At 41.7% G+C, this 16894-nt stretch overlaps 1 protein-coding gene across 4 annotated transcripts in view; it reads right to left on the bottom strand.

Annotated features, from left to right (window-relative positions):
• Window positions 1-16894, bottom strand: part of CPNE4 (copine 4) — a 461864-nt gene that overhangs the window by 317835 nt on the left and 127135 nt on the right. For all 4 annotated transcript variants that reach the window (XM_002922652.4, XM_034662003.1, XM_034662002.1 and 1 more), the window contains one exon: window positions 5868-6048. In XM_002922652.4, the coding sequence (XP_002922698.1) occupies window positions 5868-6047 (180 nt within the window). In that variant the 5' untranslated portion in view covers window position 6048. The remainder of the gene's footprint in view (window positions 1-5867; window positions 6049-16894) is intronic.

Below are 16894 nucleotides of genomic sequence, written 5' to 3'. Positions count from 1 at the left end.
AAAAAACACATAGCCAGCCACAGGACTTCATAAAGAGCCAGGACACCTCCCCGTTCTGATGCTCTTTTGTTTCAGAAATCTTGATTGATTTTGAAAACTGACCACTTGGGCCCCTTGTTTTTCCCTTCCTGCACTTCAGATTCCCGTTTCTACATTTTAAATTCATCAATAAAGAGTGAGCCTGCAAAACCTTAGGCCCCAACGCCAACCCCAATAAAAACTGTACCCCAGGCCTGTGTCCACACTCCCTCTCTTTCATTCTACCCAAGGCAGGTGTCCTATCTAATATCCAGGTTCTGTAAGTAATAAACCTTTATTTTTTCAAAGTTCCCTGATGGTTATTTCTGAAAGACATCTTGCAATCATAAGAACCACAGAGTGGGTCCACCCACAACATTGGTTATAGATAGGCTGAGACACCATGAAACATCTACCCACCACATGTGCAGGGAAAGGAAGAGTTAATTTAAGTCCCGACCTTGTTTTGAGCCCTCTTCCTCAAGGTCATATGACCATTTGAACCTCTAAGACAGTGAGTTTTTCCAAGAGACTCTGAGGTCTTTCAGGATATAAACCATGTTCTTTCATGATACCTAATACATGCAGGAGTTAATTTCAATATCTGTAACACCTTTTCATGAAACTACTGTAAGAAGCAAATGAAATAATATAGGTAGATGGCCTTTGTAAATATAAGGATATATTATTATAAATAAAATAATCTTGCATTAGAGTCCACTGATAACTCTTAGATGTAACCACACTAATTATTACTACCAATTACTATTATTACCAACAATCTACCAAAGCACATGATTCATATGACATTTTTTCATATGGAATTGACCCAATGGTAATTAGTTCTCAGAATTACTTAGCGCTTCCTGTGGAAGAACTCACTAACTGCATATTAAAATTAAATGTAAAAATTGAATTAAAGGTGATTGGAGCAACAGCCTAACAGTGTGGGAATAATTTGACTTTTTCCAATAAGACAAGTACATGCCATTTTTAGGATTTCTACCAAGGACCATGGCATTGTGAGCTTAGCTCTGCTTCACGGAGGACACCCAGTGTGTCCAGGGGTTAGAGCACATGCACCAGGAAACTGAATGAAAGTCTTTAGTTCACAAGGGCCCTTGTCTTTTGAATCCCTGAGTAGTGTTAATTTTTCCCACTTGGCCACGATGTTTGGTTCCAGAAGCTAGTGAACACATCAGTACTCACCAGAAGGTAGGAGGAAATTATTTCCACTCTTCACTGGAAAATGAAATGTGGTCTATATACCATTACCCTATACTACACCATATACTACTGCCGTCATGTGGCCAGGAGTGGGTGCAGGGAGGATTTTTTTAAAGGGGTATGATTCCAAATTAGGGAAATCAAATGGTTAGTCGGAAAAATCTCAATTTCTAATGCATTCCCAATCTACAAGTATTCTTTTCCTTCCCTTCTGACAGTTAAAATCATGGCCACTAAAGAAATACTGAACATTTCATCCAACAAGAACACCATCCCATCTCCATATTCTGGGAGGAAACAAAAGTATCCTCTCTGTCTTCTCACTCCTCAGATATTCACCCCAAACGCTGCTGGGCTGCAAAGAGCAACAGTCTCGTGTGCATTTCAGACCAATTGATTTCCAATATTTCAAAGACATAGATTTATCCTCATTGACCTTTAATACTATTAACAGCACAGAAGGTCAGACTGTAGGTTTTTTTTTGAGTCTAAAAATCAGGTTTACAGTTTTATGATCACTTTAGAGGCCAGTGTTCTCTTCCAGGGCTAACAGGCTACAGCCAATTAATTAAAAAAGCCAACAGTTCCCCCTCCATATGGGAAGGCCATCTAAGGGCAATTCTAACTATTGCAGTAGCAACCTGAGCTGTAAACCAGGGGATAACGGGGCTCTTTCCTGCTGCAAGTCCATTATAAAAGCACAGGCCAGCAATCACAAGTAATAAAAAAGAACTGTCAATCTCTAGTTCCATCTCCGCAAAAACCATTTAAGTTGTAAAATTAAGAGCCTACTGTAACATTATTTTTTTTTAAAGATTTTATTTATTTATTCGACAGAGATAGAGGGAACACAAGCGGGGGGAGTGGGAGAGGAAGAAGCAGGCTCATAGCAGAAGAGCCTGATGTGGGGCTCGATCCCATAACGCCGGGATCACGCCCTGAGCCGAAGGCAGATGCTTAACCGCTGTGCCACCCAGGCGCCCCCTACTGTAACATTTTTACAAACTCCCTTTCCTCTTCTCCCCAACCCAGCCAAATTCTCTAGCACACCAGAGACTGTAGAACCATGCTGGCTATTTACATTTACCTTTCAATTAATTAAAATTAAATATTTTAGAATTTTAGTTCCTTGGCTACACTACCTTTCAGGTGCTCGGTAGCCACAGGTGGCTGGTGACTACCACACTGGAAGCACAGATGGAGAACGTTTCTATTATTACAGGTTCCATTGGACAGTGCTGACCTAGAGAGAGTCTCTTTTGCCAAACTTTAAAATTCCCTCTGAAAGATAAGCTCACCCCACTTTTCTCTCTCTCACCCTGACACAGCCCCCTCAACAATCTCTTCATTATGCAAATTAGCCTAGCCTCTCTCTCTCTCTTTTTTTCCTTCACTTAGGCAGTTACCAGATTTCCCCATAAAAAAGACAACATGAATTCTCTTCTGTACGGCTTTCTCTCAATTCTGTAATTGTGTACATAGAAATCTCTCTGTAAATCCAGACATGTTGTAAGGGGTAGATACAGGAAAATGCACGCATCAATAAATGTTATCCCAGTGCACTGTCCATGTTTGCTAGCCTTCACTGAACATAGATAGTAGTAGCCACATGGTTTAAATAGACTGTCGGATGATTTTAACTTGTCACACAGGTGTGCTTCTAACTCCTAGCGTAAGACCACTTGCGGAATTTGTACTGAAAAGTAGGTGTTAGCACTAAACAAATATGCATTCCTTGCTGAGAGGGAGAATGATTATTCAAGTTACCATGAGTTGTCAAAGGTTTACGTGCTGGTCATTTACCTCTTTGCTCTCAAGTGCATTCTATACCCTTTCCCTGCAAACCTTGTCAATGGGCTTCCATCAGGTTTAGATCTGTGGAAGGCACTAATGGGAAACATGAGAGCAACAGGCAGGCAGACGCTGGGGTATCCTCATCTCCTTCCAGGCAGCACTTCCAGCACCATCTGCATCTCCTCTATCTTCCCACCAGATAGGCGCCCCCTTCCATGGATCCAGCTGGTACTAGATGGCTGTTCGGTTCTGGTACTACCATCTCCTTCTTTGGCCCCTCTTGCCCAGTGGTCTGCTGATACATGTGTAACGGTTGGCTCTGGGTGGGAGGTGAGCCCTGATTTGAAGTGTTTGCCAATGTCTGTATGTACATACCCACACCAAAACTGCTTGCAAAGTTCCCGAATACTTAAGAGTCAGCTTTCACAAGCCTATACAAGCTGGCCTCAGCACTCTACTATGACACTCTAAGCAAAGTAATAGGTTCCTGTTATTAATGCCTGCGTTCCCTCACTGTCCTTATTTAGTTTCTCAGCATTTCCAACTCCTTTATTACTAATTCCCTGAATTAAATCCTTTATTAGCTACCTGCCATGGGCTCTGTTTTTCTAACTGTATCCTGAATGTATATTGTTAAAAGAGTGTAAAGTGTATCACAGAAGTGTCTCTCAAAGTGCCAGATTATAAATCAGCCTATCATTACATATGCTGGACGTTCAGCTGACATTATTGTTTTTAAAGAATACGACTTTTTAAACGAAGGAAGCAGTGAATCAATTTACATTGGGGCACAAGTTTCTTATCTGCGCACTGGTAACAGAGTTTGTGAGCTGGTAAGTGTGTGCAAACCATACTCTGAGTAGCACTTAATACAGCACTCTAGGGGCGCCTGGGTGGTTCAGTCGTTAAGCGTCTGCCTTCGGCTCAGGGTGTGATCCCAGAGTCCTGGGATCAAGCCCCACATCAGGCTCCTCTGCTGGGAGCCTGCTTCTTCCTCTCCCACTCCCCCTGCTTGTGTTCCCTTGCTCACTGGCTGTTTCTCTCTCTCTGTCAAATAAATAAAATCTTTAAAAAACAATACAGCACTCTAGAAAAGCAACATGGCAATATGTACCAAAAGCCCCCAAAGTTTCCTATCCTTTGTACCTATTCTTCTAATTTGACAATGTCTCCTAGGAACTCATTCAAATAGTAGGGAAAAGCCTTATGCACAAAGATGAAAACTGCAGTTTAAAATATGGTATTTTTGGAAGTAACTTCAAAGTGAAAAAACAGGAAATTTATTAAATCAACTCATGTGATGGGATACTCTACTACTTTAAAAATTATAATTATGAATATTACAGCAATATAGAAAAACACACTACTAGGTAATAAAATGAGGAAAGAAAATTTTATATGCACAGTAAGAATCGTGTAAGAATATGAATGCCAGAGGACAAGACATATACACAAATAATAGTTGACTTAGGTGAAGGGAGAATTAGGAGATGAATTCTTTCTAATTTCTTTCCTCTAATTTTCAAGGAGTGATTTTTTTTCTAATTCAGGCTGCCATTTCATTCTGTTAAATAAAAAATAAAAAACAATAAAACCCACCAACAGAGTCAGTGAGACCATTTAGAAGGAAAAAGAGACATTACACATTAAGATACCTGTGAGCGCTGTTTTGTGTTTACAATATAAGCCCTGGATAACTCTGAAGGTAAAGACCCCCAAACTGCTCATCTGTCCTGCATTCCCCCCTGCAAGTTGCCTCCACCTGAATTCCATCTGCTCACCCACCAAACACGTGGCCTGTCGGGCCTTTGGAGCCTCCTTTCTTCTGTGGAATGGAAGATTTTAGCCCCTAGAAGAACAACTTCCAGCTATTTGCAAACAGGTGGGAGAGGTATTAAAGACTTGAGGAGTTTGCTGTAAGGAACCCAAAGCAGGTAGCTGTCTCCTATTGCTCTGCTCAGCATGGCTTCCAATCCCTTCTGCAAATTCCACTGAGTACCTGGTGCCTTTGAGATGATGATTACTTCTCCCTCTGCTACACCCCCTGCTCCTTCCTATCCCACCATTCACCTCAGAGCAGAGCTTTAAAACACTGCTTACTCAGACCAGGTACCTAAAAGCAAACAAAAAACAAAAGCAAAAACAAAAAACGAAACAAAACAAAACATAAAAAAACAGTCTTCATCCACCCTGTTTTGAGTTTCAAATCAAGGAACAAAAGCCAACTGCAAAATTCAACCTGCGGTTATTGCCACCCAAACCACCAAGACCACCCTAAAGTATAAAATATCCCACCGTAAGTATAAAACAGCAATACAGAGCTCAGGCTCTGGAGCCCACCAGCCTGGGTGTAAATGTTAGATTTTCCACTTACAGGCTGAATCATCTTGGGCAAATCGTTAACCTTTCTGTATTTCCTCATTGTCTCTGTTCCACAGAGGACTGCTGTGAGGACCCACTTAGTTATTTTATATAAAGTACTTAGAGCAGTACCTGACCCTCAATCAGTCCCCAGTAGAATGTAGCTAATATTAAGTTTTCACTTCCCCAAAATAAATGTTGTGTGATGTGGCCTCTGAAAGGCAATCCTCCCTGCCCTTCCCCAGGATCACTAAGTCCACAACGAACACACAGATGAAGGGTAAATCTCAAAATACCCAGGGTATTAAAACCGCTGCCTCGAAACATCATGATACAAGCAGAAATGTGATCACATTCGAGAGTTTTCCATCTCATCAAAAGAAACCACCTGAAAACAGGCAATGCAAAGGCATTTTTTGAATGGATCCCCCAGCCGCGCTTCTGTCCACTTCCTTGGACATGCCTACCTCAAACCATTGCCCGTGGGACTGCATCTTGAGGATGACACAGGGGTCCGGTTTGGAAAGCGCATCTCTGTCAGAAATGCCTTTGCATGCCACACGCAGCTCAACTTTGGTCAGGCAGGGGCTGTTAAAGATTCCCAGCGTATTAGCAGCTGACTCGTAAATGTTGCTCATCTTCTTCATTCTGTTTTAGGCAGGAAAAAGAGGGAAAAAAAGACACACCAATCACCATGGTATTTGTCAGAGGAGAAAGCCTTCCAATCACCTTCCAGGATATTGTTCAACAAACAATTTCAAATCCTGAATGTATTTCTTATTTCACTTTCCACCCCAGTGGCACAGTGCCAGTGAAACGAACAAACAAAACCAAAGAAACAACAAGAAACCCCAACAGGTGCTGGTGTGCTTGGCTAAGAAGGCTATTTTTCTATATGATTTGCATATATTTGCATAGCAAAATTTTTAGTTTGTGAAATAAAATTAATGAATTAGTGCAAACTGTAATCCAGCTCTATATTAAGTGCATGGCTTGTGTGAAATCTTACAGATTTGTTGGCTAATCAATTAAATCACATTCCAAGTTTCTCAGATTCCCTAAAAATCCAGTTCTCTTCCTTCTATGTGATGGCACAGAGAAGAATGCTGTCCTATCTGAAGACACCGTCCCAACTTCCCTTTCCTAACCCTGGCCCGCCTTCTCAAGATGCCAACAGCCAGCCAGTTCCAGGAAAGAGGTCCAGAATCTGATTTTCTGCCCCAAGTGTGGAAGTCCATCCTTAGCTTTCCTCCCTCTTATCTGCCACACCAGAATTCAGAATCAAAAGGGGAAAGGAAGAGGGAGACTGTGTGACAGGAAAGATACAGCCTCTGATTCTGAACTCACGGAAACGGCAGCCACAATAAGCATTGAAGGCCCCCTTCCCTTTTCCATGTGATAACACTTTGCATCATGGAGGCCTGGGCTATGTGGATCGCCCCACGGCCACCAACACCCTTCTCCTTCTCTGAGGAGGACTGGACCTGTGAGGACATTGGAAGATTCTCTAAGGAGTGAAATTCAATATCCTCCTCATGGGATTCTGTTTCCTTGTAGATTCCCTAGGAAAATGGTGATGGCTTCCTCAACCTCACACAGCATCAGGGCCCTAGAGTGGAATTTCTTCATCTATAAAGTGAGGGTAATCCTTCTCTTCCTTTCCTTCTCCACAAATAATCAGTGGGTTTCCCCTTGGTACTCAGCACCATGCTAGATTCAAAGAGTGCCACCTCTTTCACAAGGTAATGGGTATGTCTCAGCATTACACACCGCACACAGACACACAGACACACACACACAGACACATACACACACACCCCAACTGGTCTCTCCAAACTTAGCTGCTAGCTCCATGCCAAAGCCAAGACTTTTCCAATCTGACAATGCCCTTCCCGTATGGCAGATGTCACCCAACCTTCTCTCCCAATGCTCTTTCACAAAGCTCTCCACTCTTGCCTTCCATTATTTTTCCACTTTCCTTCCTTCCTTCTTTCTTTTCTATTTTTTCCTCTTCCCCCCCTCCCCCACTTCTTTCTTTCCTCCTTTCCTCTTTCTTTCCCATTCCAACTCTGTAGGGCCCTATTTATCTAATTATTGTGAACAAATTGCACTGACTGCCACAAAGTTATGTCCTCAAACAGGAATGGACAAACTATGTCCTCTGTGCCAAATCTGGCTCACCACCCATTTGGGTAAATAAAGTTTTATTGGAACACAGGCAAACTCATTCATTTATGTATCGTGTGTGGTTGCTTTCACTGCAACTGTAGAATTGAATAGTTGCAACAAAGACTGCATGGCCTGCAAAGCCTAAAGTATTTACCATCTGGCCCTCTTTAGAAAATGTTTTCCAAGCTCTACTCTTAAATATCAGATAAGGGGGATCTGCAGTTGGGGAAGAGCTGCGAATCTATTTTAGTATCTGTTATGGAGTCAGTTTGAGGATGAGACTTGTTCTATGCTCAACCATATAGAATATTAACAGGGATTCGAGGACATTCTTTTCTACATGTGAGAAAATTCAAGCTCAGAAAGAGCTGGTTCCTTACCCATACCACACAATTATTCTCATTGCAGAGCTGGGGGCCGAATGCCAGTTTTCTAGGCCCTAGCCCAAAGCTATTTTTATCACATGTAATACCTTTAGTCAGAGAATTGTTTGAATCTACCAGGAACAGTGGATACAATATCCCTGATTTATTTCAACCTCCGTACAGACTCATACTTGCCTTATATTTTTGAGTAAATTTTATTCATATGTACAAAATATGCAAATCATAAATGCATAGCTTAACAAATGATTGTCCCTCTATTTTTACAGGTTGTGAGCAGACCAATTATTAGAGCAACATAGAAGGCAGAGCATATATGAAATGCAATTTATTTATTTATTTATTTATTTATTTTAAAGATTTTATTTATTTATGTGACAGAGAGACAGCCAGCGAGAGAGGGAACACAGCAGGGGGAGTGGGAGAGGAAGAAACAGGCTCCCAGTGGAGGAGCCCGATGTGGGACTCAATCCTGGAACGCCGGGATCATGCCGTGAGCCAAAGGCAGACGCCTAACGACTGCGCTACCCATTTATAAGAACAGTGAACAGAGAGAAGGAATAGACTAGTGGAACAAAGCTTTGTGTTCACGCAGTGCTGGAAATGTTGTGAGCACTTTATCAACTTTTTGATAAAGATAGCTTATTCTTCAATCAATGTCTTCCTGAATTTTGCTTTTCCCAATGTATTAACTGACTCCTTGGAATCCACTTTTCTCTTGTGCAGTGGAGTGGTCTCTCCTATGTTTAGAGGCATTATCTTTTCTAACTGCCCATCCTCATAGACTCATGCTTGCATCCATTTCCTTTTTTTCTTAAAGAATCTATTTTTAGAGCAATTTTCTATTCACAGCAAAATTGAGAGGAAGATACAGAGATTTCCCATCTGCCCCCTTTCCCCACACCTGTCTCTCCTCCCCATGATCAAAGTGCCCCACCAGAGTGTATCCATTATAACTGATGAACCTACACTGTTCATCCAAAGTCCACAGTTCACATTAGGGTTCACTCTTGGTGTACATTCTAGGGGTTCAGACAAATATATAATGGCATGCAGCTACCATTACAGTGTCATACGGAGTAGTTTCATTGTCCTAAAATCCTCTTTGCTCTACCTACTCATCCCTTCTTCCCTATAACCCCTGGCAACCACTGATCTTTTTGCTCTCTGCATAGTTTTACCTTTTCCCAGAATGTCATATACTTGGAATCATACAGTATATAGCCTTTTCAGATTGGCTCCTTTCATCTATCCACTTTCTTGACCCAATGACTCTTTCTATAGAACACAAGATTTTTCTACGAATGAGACATTTCTCTAATGTCTAGTCTTAATTTTGAGGTTTAATGGAAGAATGATTCCATTAAGGAGACACAGAGTTCCTTCTAGGTTCAAATCCTGGCTTCTCCACTTACTGAGCATGTGACCATGAGCAGGGTACTTAACTTCTCTCATAGTTATACTTATCCTGAAGAGTTGCTACGATAAGCATATGAAATAATGTATGTAAAGTGATTAACATAATGCCAGGCATATAGCAGGTGCTCCAAAAGTGGAGCTAGTATTATTGCAATCTGATGGCTCTCGATATTAAACAATTCATTTTCCCACTGCCAACTGGAACTGTTTTAGAATTCCCACCATTACTTTAAGATCAAAGTTCTACTAGACCTCTTAAATGCATTCTGTCTTTGCAGCCCACATCTACAATAAATAAATGAACTGGGGCACATTTTCAGAGTTTTTTTTTTTAACCAATGGGGTACATGATCCAGAAATTTTATGGATCATTCCTAAAAGCAATGGGAAACACTAGGAGGATTTAAAGCTGGGAAAATGGGCGTGCCTGGGTGGTTCAGTCGTTAAGCGTCTGCCTTCGGCTCAGGGCGTGATCCCGGCGTTCTGGGATAGAGCCCTATATCAGGCTCCTCCGCTGGAAGCCTGCTTCTTCCTCTCCCACTCCCCCTGCTTGTGTTCCCTCTCTTGCTGGCTGTCTCTATCCCTGTCAAATAAATAAATAAAATCTTTAAAAATAAAAAATAAAAAAAATAAAGCTGGGAAAATGGATATGATGAAATAACCACTTGATAAAGATCAATCTGGTACCAATATGATGGTTGGACTGAAGGAGACAAAAAAGTCTGATTGTCTAACCGCTGTTATGCTCGTCATTATCCCTCCCTCATTGATTTTTCTCCCTTCTTCTCCTGCTTAGGGACCTAAGAGGCTGACCTCTACTGAGTGCCAGCTCATTGTTGGCTGCTTTCCTGTTGTTATGGTCTGAATGTTTTTGTTCCACCCCAAATTCATATATTGAAATCCTAACCCCCAAAGGTGATAGTGTTAGTAGTTGGGGACTTTGGGGTGATTAGGTCATGAGGGTGGAGCCCTTATGAATGAGATTAGTGCTCTTATAAAAAAGATCCCATAGAGCTCCCTAGACCTTTCCACCAGGTGAGGATACAATGAGAAGTCTGTGACCCAGAAGAGGGCCCTCACCTGACCATGCTGACCTTGAAGGCCACCCTGATATTGAACTTCCAGACTCCAGAACTGTGAGATATAAAGTTCTGTTGTTTATAAGCCACTAAGTCTATGGTGCTTTGTTATAGCAGCTCAGACAGACTAAGACACCTGTTGGGATGAAGGGATGCAGACCCAGGGAAGGAAGGAGAGAGAAAAGAATATATTTCTTTCTAATTCCTACCGTGCTCCTTAGCAATGGCAAGTCCCTACGTGACCCTGGTCCTGTCAGGCAACTCTGTCTCCAAGGTTCTAACTATCACTGCACTTTGGGAATACCGTTTCCTCCTTTTACTCCATCACATTTATGGGTAGTATTAGTTTCCTACAAGTCTTAAGTTGGGCATCGTAGAGGCAGACCTTGAAACAGGGATTCAGATGCATTTGATTAACTGAGCAGAGGCTAGAAAGAAAGTGAAGGAAACAAGAAGGTAAATCTCAGCAGAGGTCCAGCTTTAGCACAGTTCCAAGGGGGGCTCTCTAGCATGGACTGTACCATGGGTTTGTCCACCTTAAGGAAAGAGGTCTGGCCTCTTAAAACCCATGTCAGTCATTCATGCTAGGGTAGAGAAAGCATAACCTCTTAGTTTTGGTCCCTACCCCCACTGGCTGAGGGCAGTCAGTTCTCCAGAAAAGGGACAGCTATGAGCCATTAACAGCCAACACTCACCGTCACTGGAGGATAGATCCACTAAGTTGATAAAGGGATCTGGGCAGAGTATCAACAGTGTCTATTTCACCACAGTAATTAATCTCTGGTGTATATATATAAACTCCTTTAGGTCAGACACTACTCTTTTATTTCATTGCATCTCCAATAATGTTCATCTTGGTAATATTTGTAGACTGGTGATGAACCAACATAAACCTTCAATTTGGATGGGGGGTGGGGATAGAGTATAGGAAAGAAATGTGGAGATAGTGAAGATCAATCTCTTAACTTTTCACAATTATACCTAGGTCCTGGCTTACCTTCATGTGCACGCACAAATGAAAGCCCTGACCAGATATCCTGGAGTTCACGAGTTCTTCTGGCTGCCCACAGAGAACGGTAGTCCTGACCTTGACCTTGACCTTGGAGGTGGTACATAGGCCAGTGAAGTCAAATTGTTTGGCTTCAGCCCAGCCCAGCTGAAGCTCACCGCTGAAGGGTGATCACAAAATATGGCTCTGTCAGCAAGTGATCAGCTACCTCCAGCCCCAGATAAGTGAAGTAAACAACTAATTTCACACTCTGTTAGAGAACAGGATTAATATGACCAGATTATCAATACATTTTCCGAGGCCTATTTAAATCCTCTTTGTTGCCTTTCATACAATACCCTGGTTTTACAGAGACTAATGTCTGCCGAGAATTATTTTGATGAAAGCTGACTTTTGGCCAATTTTAGAAGCAAATTATAATTGTCCTTTCACTCAGATAATTTAAGTTATTAAAAAAGAAAGAAAGAAAGAAAGAAACCCACCACTTGAGCATACCCACACTCTCTAAGAGGACAAACTGATCCTGAAACTTAATTAGGTTCTGAATGAGTTGCAAACAACGCCAAGACAATAGAGAGCTCAAGAGAGAAGAGAATCAGCTTGAGTTCACAGGGGAACCAATTGAGCAGAGCTTGTCTTAAAACTGTGTTAAGAATAAGTGCATAATCACTGTTCTGCTTGCTTTGGCATTATTTGGCCTTTTTAAATGTCACAGCACATCCAGGGAAGGCTGGCGTGCTGGATGTCTCTATCACACTCTCACACAACATTTCCATCTTGATTCTAGAACTATGTATGGAGTATCTACTATGTGCCTTGCGCAGTGCTGGAAGCTGGAGGTACTGAGCATTCATTCACTCAGCTGAAGATAAACCAGGTGTTATTCCAAGAGGCTTATCAATTTATTTCCTATTCAACATTTCTCGACTTACTTTTAGTGGAGAATAATACCCGGGGAACTTGGCTATCTCAGTCAGTAGAGCATGCGACTCGATCCTGGGGTTGTAAGTTCAAGCCCCACTTTGGGTATAGAGATGACTTACAAAATAAAATCTTTAAAAAAAAAAAAAGAATAAATCTACTCTTAGGTGGCAAGCACTGTGCTGAACACTGTAAAGGATAGAGACACAAATAAGACAGTGCCTCTGCCTAAAGGTTCGTATTCTGAGGCAGTGCTTTTCAGACTTTGATATGATCATGAATCACCTGGGGATCTTGTTAAAATGCAGTTCCTGTTTCAAGAGTCTGGGCTGGGGCCTCAGATTCTGTTCCTGGGTGTCCCTGATCCTACTTGCCTTTGTTTGGACCACATGAGTAGCAAGGTCGCTGTATATAAACTAAGCATTTATAAAATAAGACAAACTGTTCCACAGGTTATCTTAAGATCAGATACTCACAAAAGAGATGCAGAAAGGCATAGAGGGCAAGAGTGTGGATGAAGCATTAGATAGAGCATTTGAGGCTAACCCAAATACTACTCACTTGTGGGACTATGGGCAAGTTACTTGAATCCTCTATGCTTCAGGTTTCTCAGGTGTAAAATGGGATAATAAAAGTCCCTATCTTGTAGTGGAGTTGTCTTGAGAATTAAATGAATTAGTCCACATAAATTCCTCAGAAGAATGCATCATCTACACTGAGCATTCAATAAATGCAAATCGTTACTGTCCTTTTTAGAAATTATACCAGTAAGTTCAGGTAACATTTATCAAGCTCTTCTATATCTGCCAAGCACTCCACAGTAAGTCATCCAATCTTCAGAAGAATCCTTCACCTGATTCCCCAGGAGAATCCCATGGTAGGTGCTGTTAGGGATGAGGTTGGTAAGGAAAACGGGAGATTGAGAAAGTACTTTCATACGTTAAAGAAGACTCACAAGATACCTGAGGCCTTGCCATTGTCAAGTTAAGGTTGTTTTTCCCTGTAGCAAGGCATTAACATTAAGATGGTTGGGAACTTCCTGGAGCCTGCAGATTATAAGGACATTTAATTGTATCTATATTCCCTTCTGGAAGCTAGGTTATGGATAGAAATGCTTCATTCTTGTAAACTGCTGAAACATTTGTAAACTGAGGGAGACTTAAGTCTTGCAGGATTGTGATCTCTGTTAGTTAACTATTTGTTTTTCCTTTCCTTAGCTTTAGGGCAGCCAGGGGTGCCTGAGGAATGTCACATACATCCCATGGTGGGCAGGAGGGGACTTCAGGCTGTCAGTTTCTGCTTTATCCTCAGCTTGCCTTCTGTTCCCTCATCATTAGGATGCCCCTTTCCCAGGAGAGGGACCACAGCTTTGAGAAGTGAAACAGTTGCTCATGGCTATCCAGGAACAAAGTGGAAGGACAAGCATTTGAACCCAGAACTCCAGCTCCAGAATTTGGGCCATTATCCACTCTGCTACACTTGCCTCCCTGGGGGACAGCTACTTAAGAAGACTCTCAAGAAATCCTAGGACACTTCCCCAAATTTTCTTGACGCACCTGGTTCCCCTGAACGTCAGCTGCAGCTGTCCCCCACCCCTTCTTTTTGTCTACCCCACAAAACCTGCAGCACCCTTCTCTCTCAGTCTCCTAGGCTTTTAGATCCTTTATTTTTTTTCTCTCTCTCACGGAGAGTCCTTTATTTTGCAAATTAATCTGCGCTCTAGGTTTCTCTCCTATCACAACTTTAATCATTGCTTACCCTGTCAGCTCCCCCTTTGGCAGTACAAACACTGAATCTTCCCCAGAGGGTGGGACAGGGAGAAAAGCTGTGGATATTTATACTTTCTACTCTCATCAAGCATATCATTCTCTATAAATCTCTTTTAAAAATAACTTGCTTTCCTAACCCCTAATGCTAACTACACTAATAACCAGCTACACATATACTGTTTGATTTCACCCTTGAGACACTCTCCTGAGATAGACAGGGATTGTCAGCCCCATGCCAGAGACATAAAAAATGAGATTCATGGTGGTTAAGTAAACCTGCCCCAAAGTCATAGCTGGTAAGTGTCAGAGCCAGGAATGAAGCCTGGGTCTAATGGACTCCCAAACCTGCGTATTTGAACATTTCTTATAAAATGATTTACATTCTTAATTTGCTTAACAATTACTTTCTTCTAGATGATGCAAAGGCCGACTTCCACCCTGTTCCAACCTTAACAAACCTCCCAGGCCCAGCACGTGCATTAATGAGCTTGTGTTTTATCAGTCTTTAAAAATTCACTTTTCCTTTTTCCCTTACTCTCAGGCGGCCCAAGTCATTTTGCAACTCTGTAACAGTAGCCTAACCCAGCAAGCTGAGGGGTCTGGGAACCCAGGGTCCCTCCCTACTCTGACGGTTTCAAACACTGAACATTTGCTAGGTTATGGATGTGCCCAGCAAACCCAGAAATAAAACCACGTGAACCACAAAGGGCTATGGTTCTAATGAATAAGATACAAAACTGACAATATGGGTACATGAATGTTCTAGAATGTGCTATGCCAAGTCACTCAAGTTCAGTAAATTATTACTTCAGTCATTTCCTGAGCTTTCTAATTTGAGACAACAAGGGGACTAAAAGAAAAAATCCAGCAGAGATGCTATTTCCTGAAAAACAGCTTTCCTGGGAAAATGTGCATAAGGAATCAGATATATTGATATTCTAGGAACTTACAGGCTCACATTTTTGTCTCTAACAGTGAGTCATAAAGATGAGATTTTTCTAGAAAGCAATTATGTCCATTGCATCACATTTGTATTAATTTTATAGCACTCAAATGTCACCCACTTTCAGAAGAAGAACTGGATGTATAAATTTAACTGGATAATTATAAAGGCTGATAGAAACTTTTAGAAGTAAAACTGGAACAAAATATCAAAGGAAATCATGTGAATGACTCTCTCTTCCGTGTTATAGTCCTCCTTTTCCTATCATACCAACTCTAGCTCCTAAAGAAGAGAGAAAGAGCAAGTTCAGTGATACACTTTATTATTTTGGCACTGAAATAATTTCCTCCTGTTTCTCAGGCAACTAAATTTACCCAGTAGAAACATCAAAGCCCAATCTTATTTTGTTCGGTTATTTTCCCTTTTTAATATAATCATGGGTTCGATTCTTCCCCTAATGTCATGTTAACAGGAAGCTGGGGACTCACAAAATGGATTTTGGGCTTCTGGTCTCATACATGTACCTAAATTTAAAAGAAAAAAGGGGCAAGATTATTTTTATATTCAAAAGGAGAAACTAAGACAGCATATGAAGCCAGAAGCCAATTTCCTTGAGAAAGCATGAGAGCTGATCTACTTATGCTCCCTTCTCTGCTCCTACACCTTCTCGTTTAAGAGTTGCTTCTGCTGTCAATGACATCCTAGCATTTACATGCTTTTGCTTGGTTGGTAGAGGACAACATGATGTGTTCTGGGAAAGAGGAAGGGGTTGAGCAGATGACCAAGTATAAAAAGAAATACCTCTTAGGATACAGAACGCAACCTGTAGTTTAGCTCTGCTCAACAGAAATACGTGTGATTATAGAAATGTTGTATATCTATGCTGTCCAGTACGGCATACCTATCGAGCACTTCAACTGTGGTTAGTGCAGTTGAGGAAGTGAGTTTTTAATTTTATTTCATCTTGATTTAAATTTAAAAAGCCACCTGTGGCTAGTGGCTATCATAATTGACATGTACTAGACACACTGTATTAGACTACGGTTCAAAGTTTTCTTTTCTTCTTTTTGTTTGTTTGTTTCTCCTGAAGACTAAAGCTAAACGGTGTTGCTCAAAAACACTTCCCAGTATAATGCAATGTCCAGAACCTCACCTCAAAGCGACTCATTAAAACAGGACTCTTTTACAAGAGAAATCTAGCTGCCCACTATTTATTTGCTGGAGACCAGACACAGAAGTGCTGAAAGGACTTAACAGGTCCAAGCTTGGCTCGGACGTTCTCCTCCTGTGCCAGTCCAGCTGACTGGCAGGGACTGCCTGTGATACTGCATGGAAAGAGTGCATGATTAATGATGGCTGCCGCCCACATGCATGGCAGGGGAAAGTGGGAACCCGTGGGCTCTTCTGCTGGTACTAGGACAGACCTTAGGGAAAATACTGGGGTTGAGAATCTCTTTAGAACTTCTCCCTAATGTGGCATTACCTTTAAGTCTGATGTGCAATAATGTTTCTACCAAACATTTCAAAATGGCAGAACATAAGCTTTGTGGCAAATGGCCTTGCTAGAGCAGCTATGGATAAAAGCAAAGGATAGGGGTGCCTGGGTGGCTCAGTCTATTAAGCGTCTGCCTTTGGCTCAGGTCATGATCCCCTGATCTTGGGATAGAGCCCCACATCAGGCTCCCTGCTCAGCAGGGAGTCTGCTTCTCCCTCCCCTTCTGCCCCTCCTCCCTGCTTGTGTGCTCTCTCTCTCACACACACTTGCTCGTGCTCTCAAATAAATAAATAAAATCTTAAAAAAA

This window comes from Ailuropoda melanoleuca, chromosome 6, assembly GCF_002007445.2.
Source record: "Ailuropoda melanoleuca isolate Jingjing chromosome 6, ASM200744v2, whole genome shotgun sequence".
Classification (NCBI taxonomy): domain Eukaryota; kingdom Metazoa; phylum Chordata; class Mammalia; order Carnivora; family Ursidae; genus Ailuropoda; species Ailuropoda melanoleuca.
The sequence above is the reverse complement of the archived record's forward strand: the minus strand, read 5'-3'. Positions and strand labels throughout refer to the sequence as shown.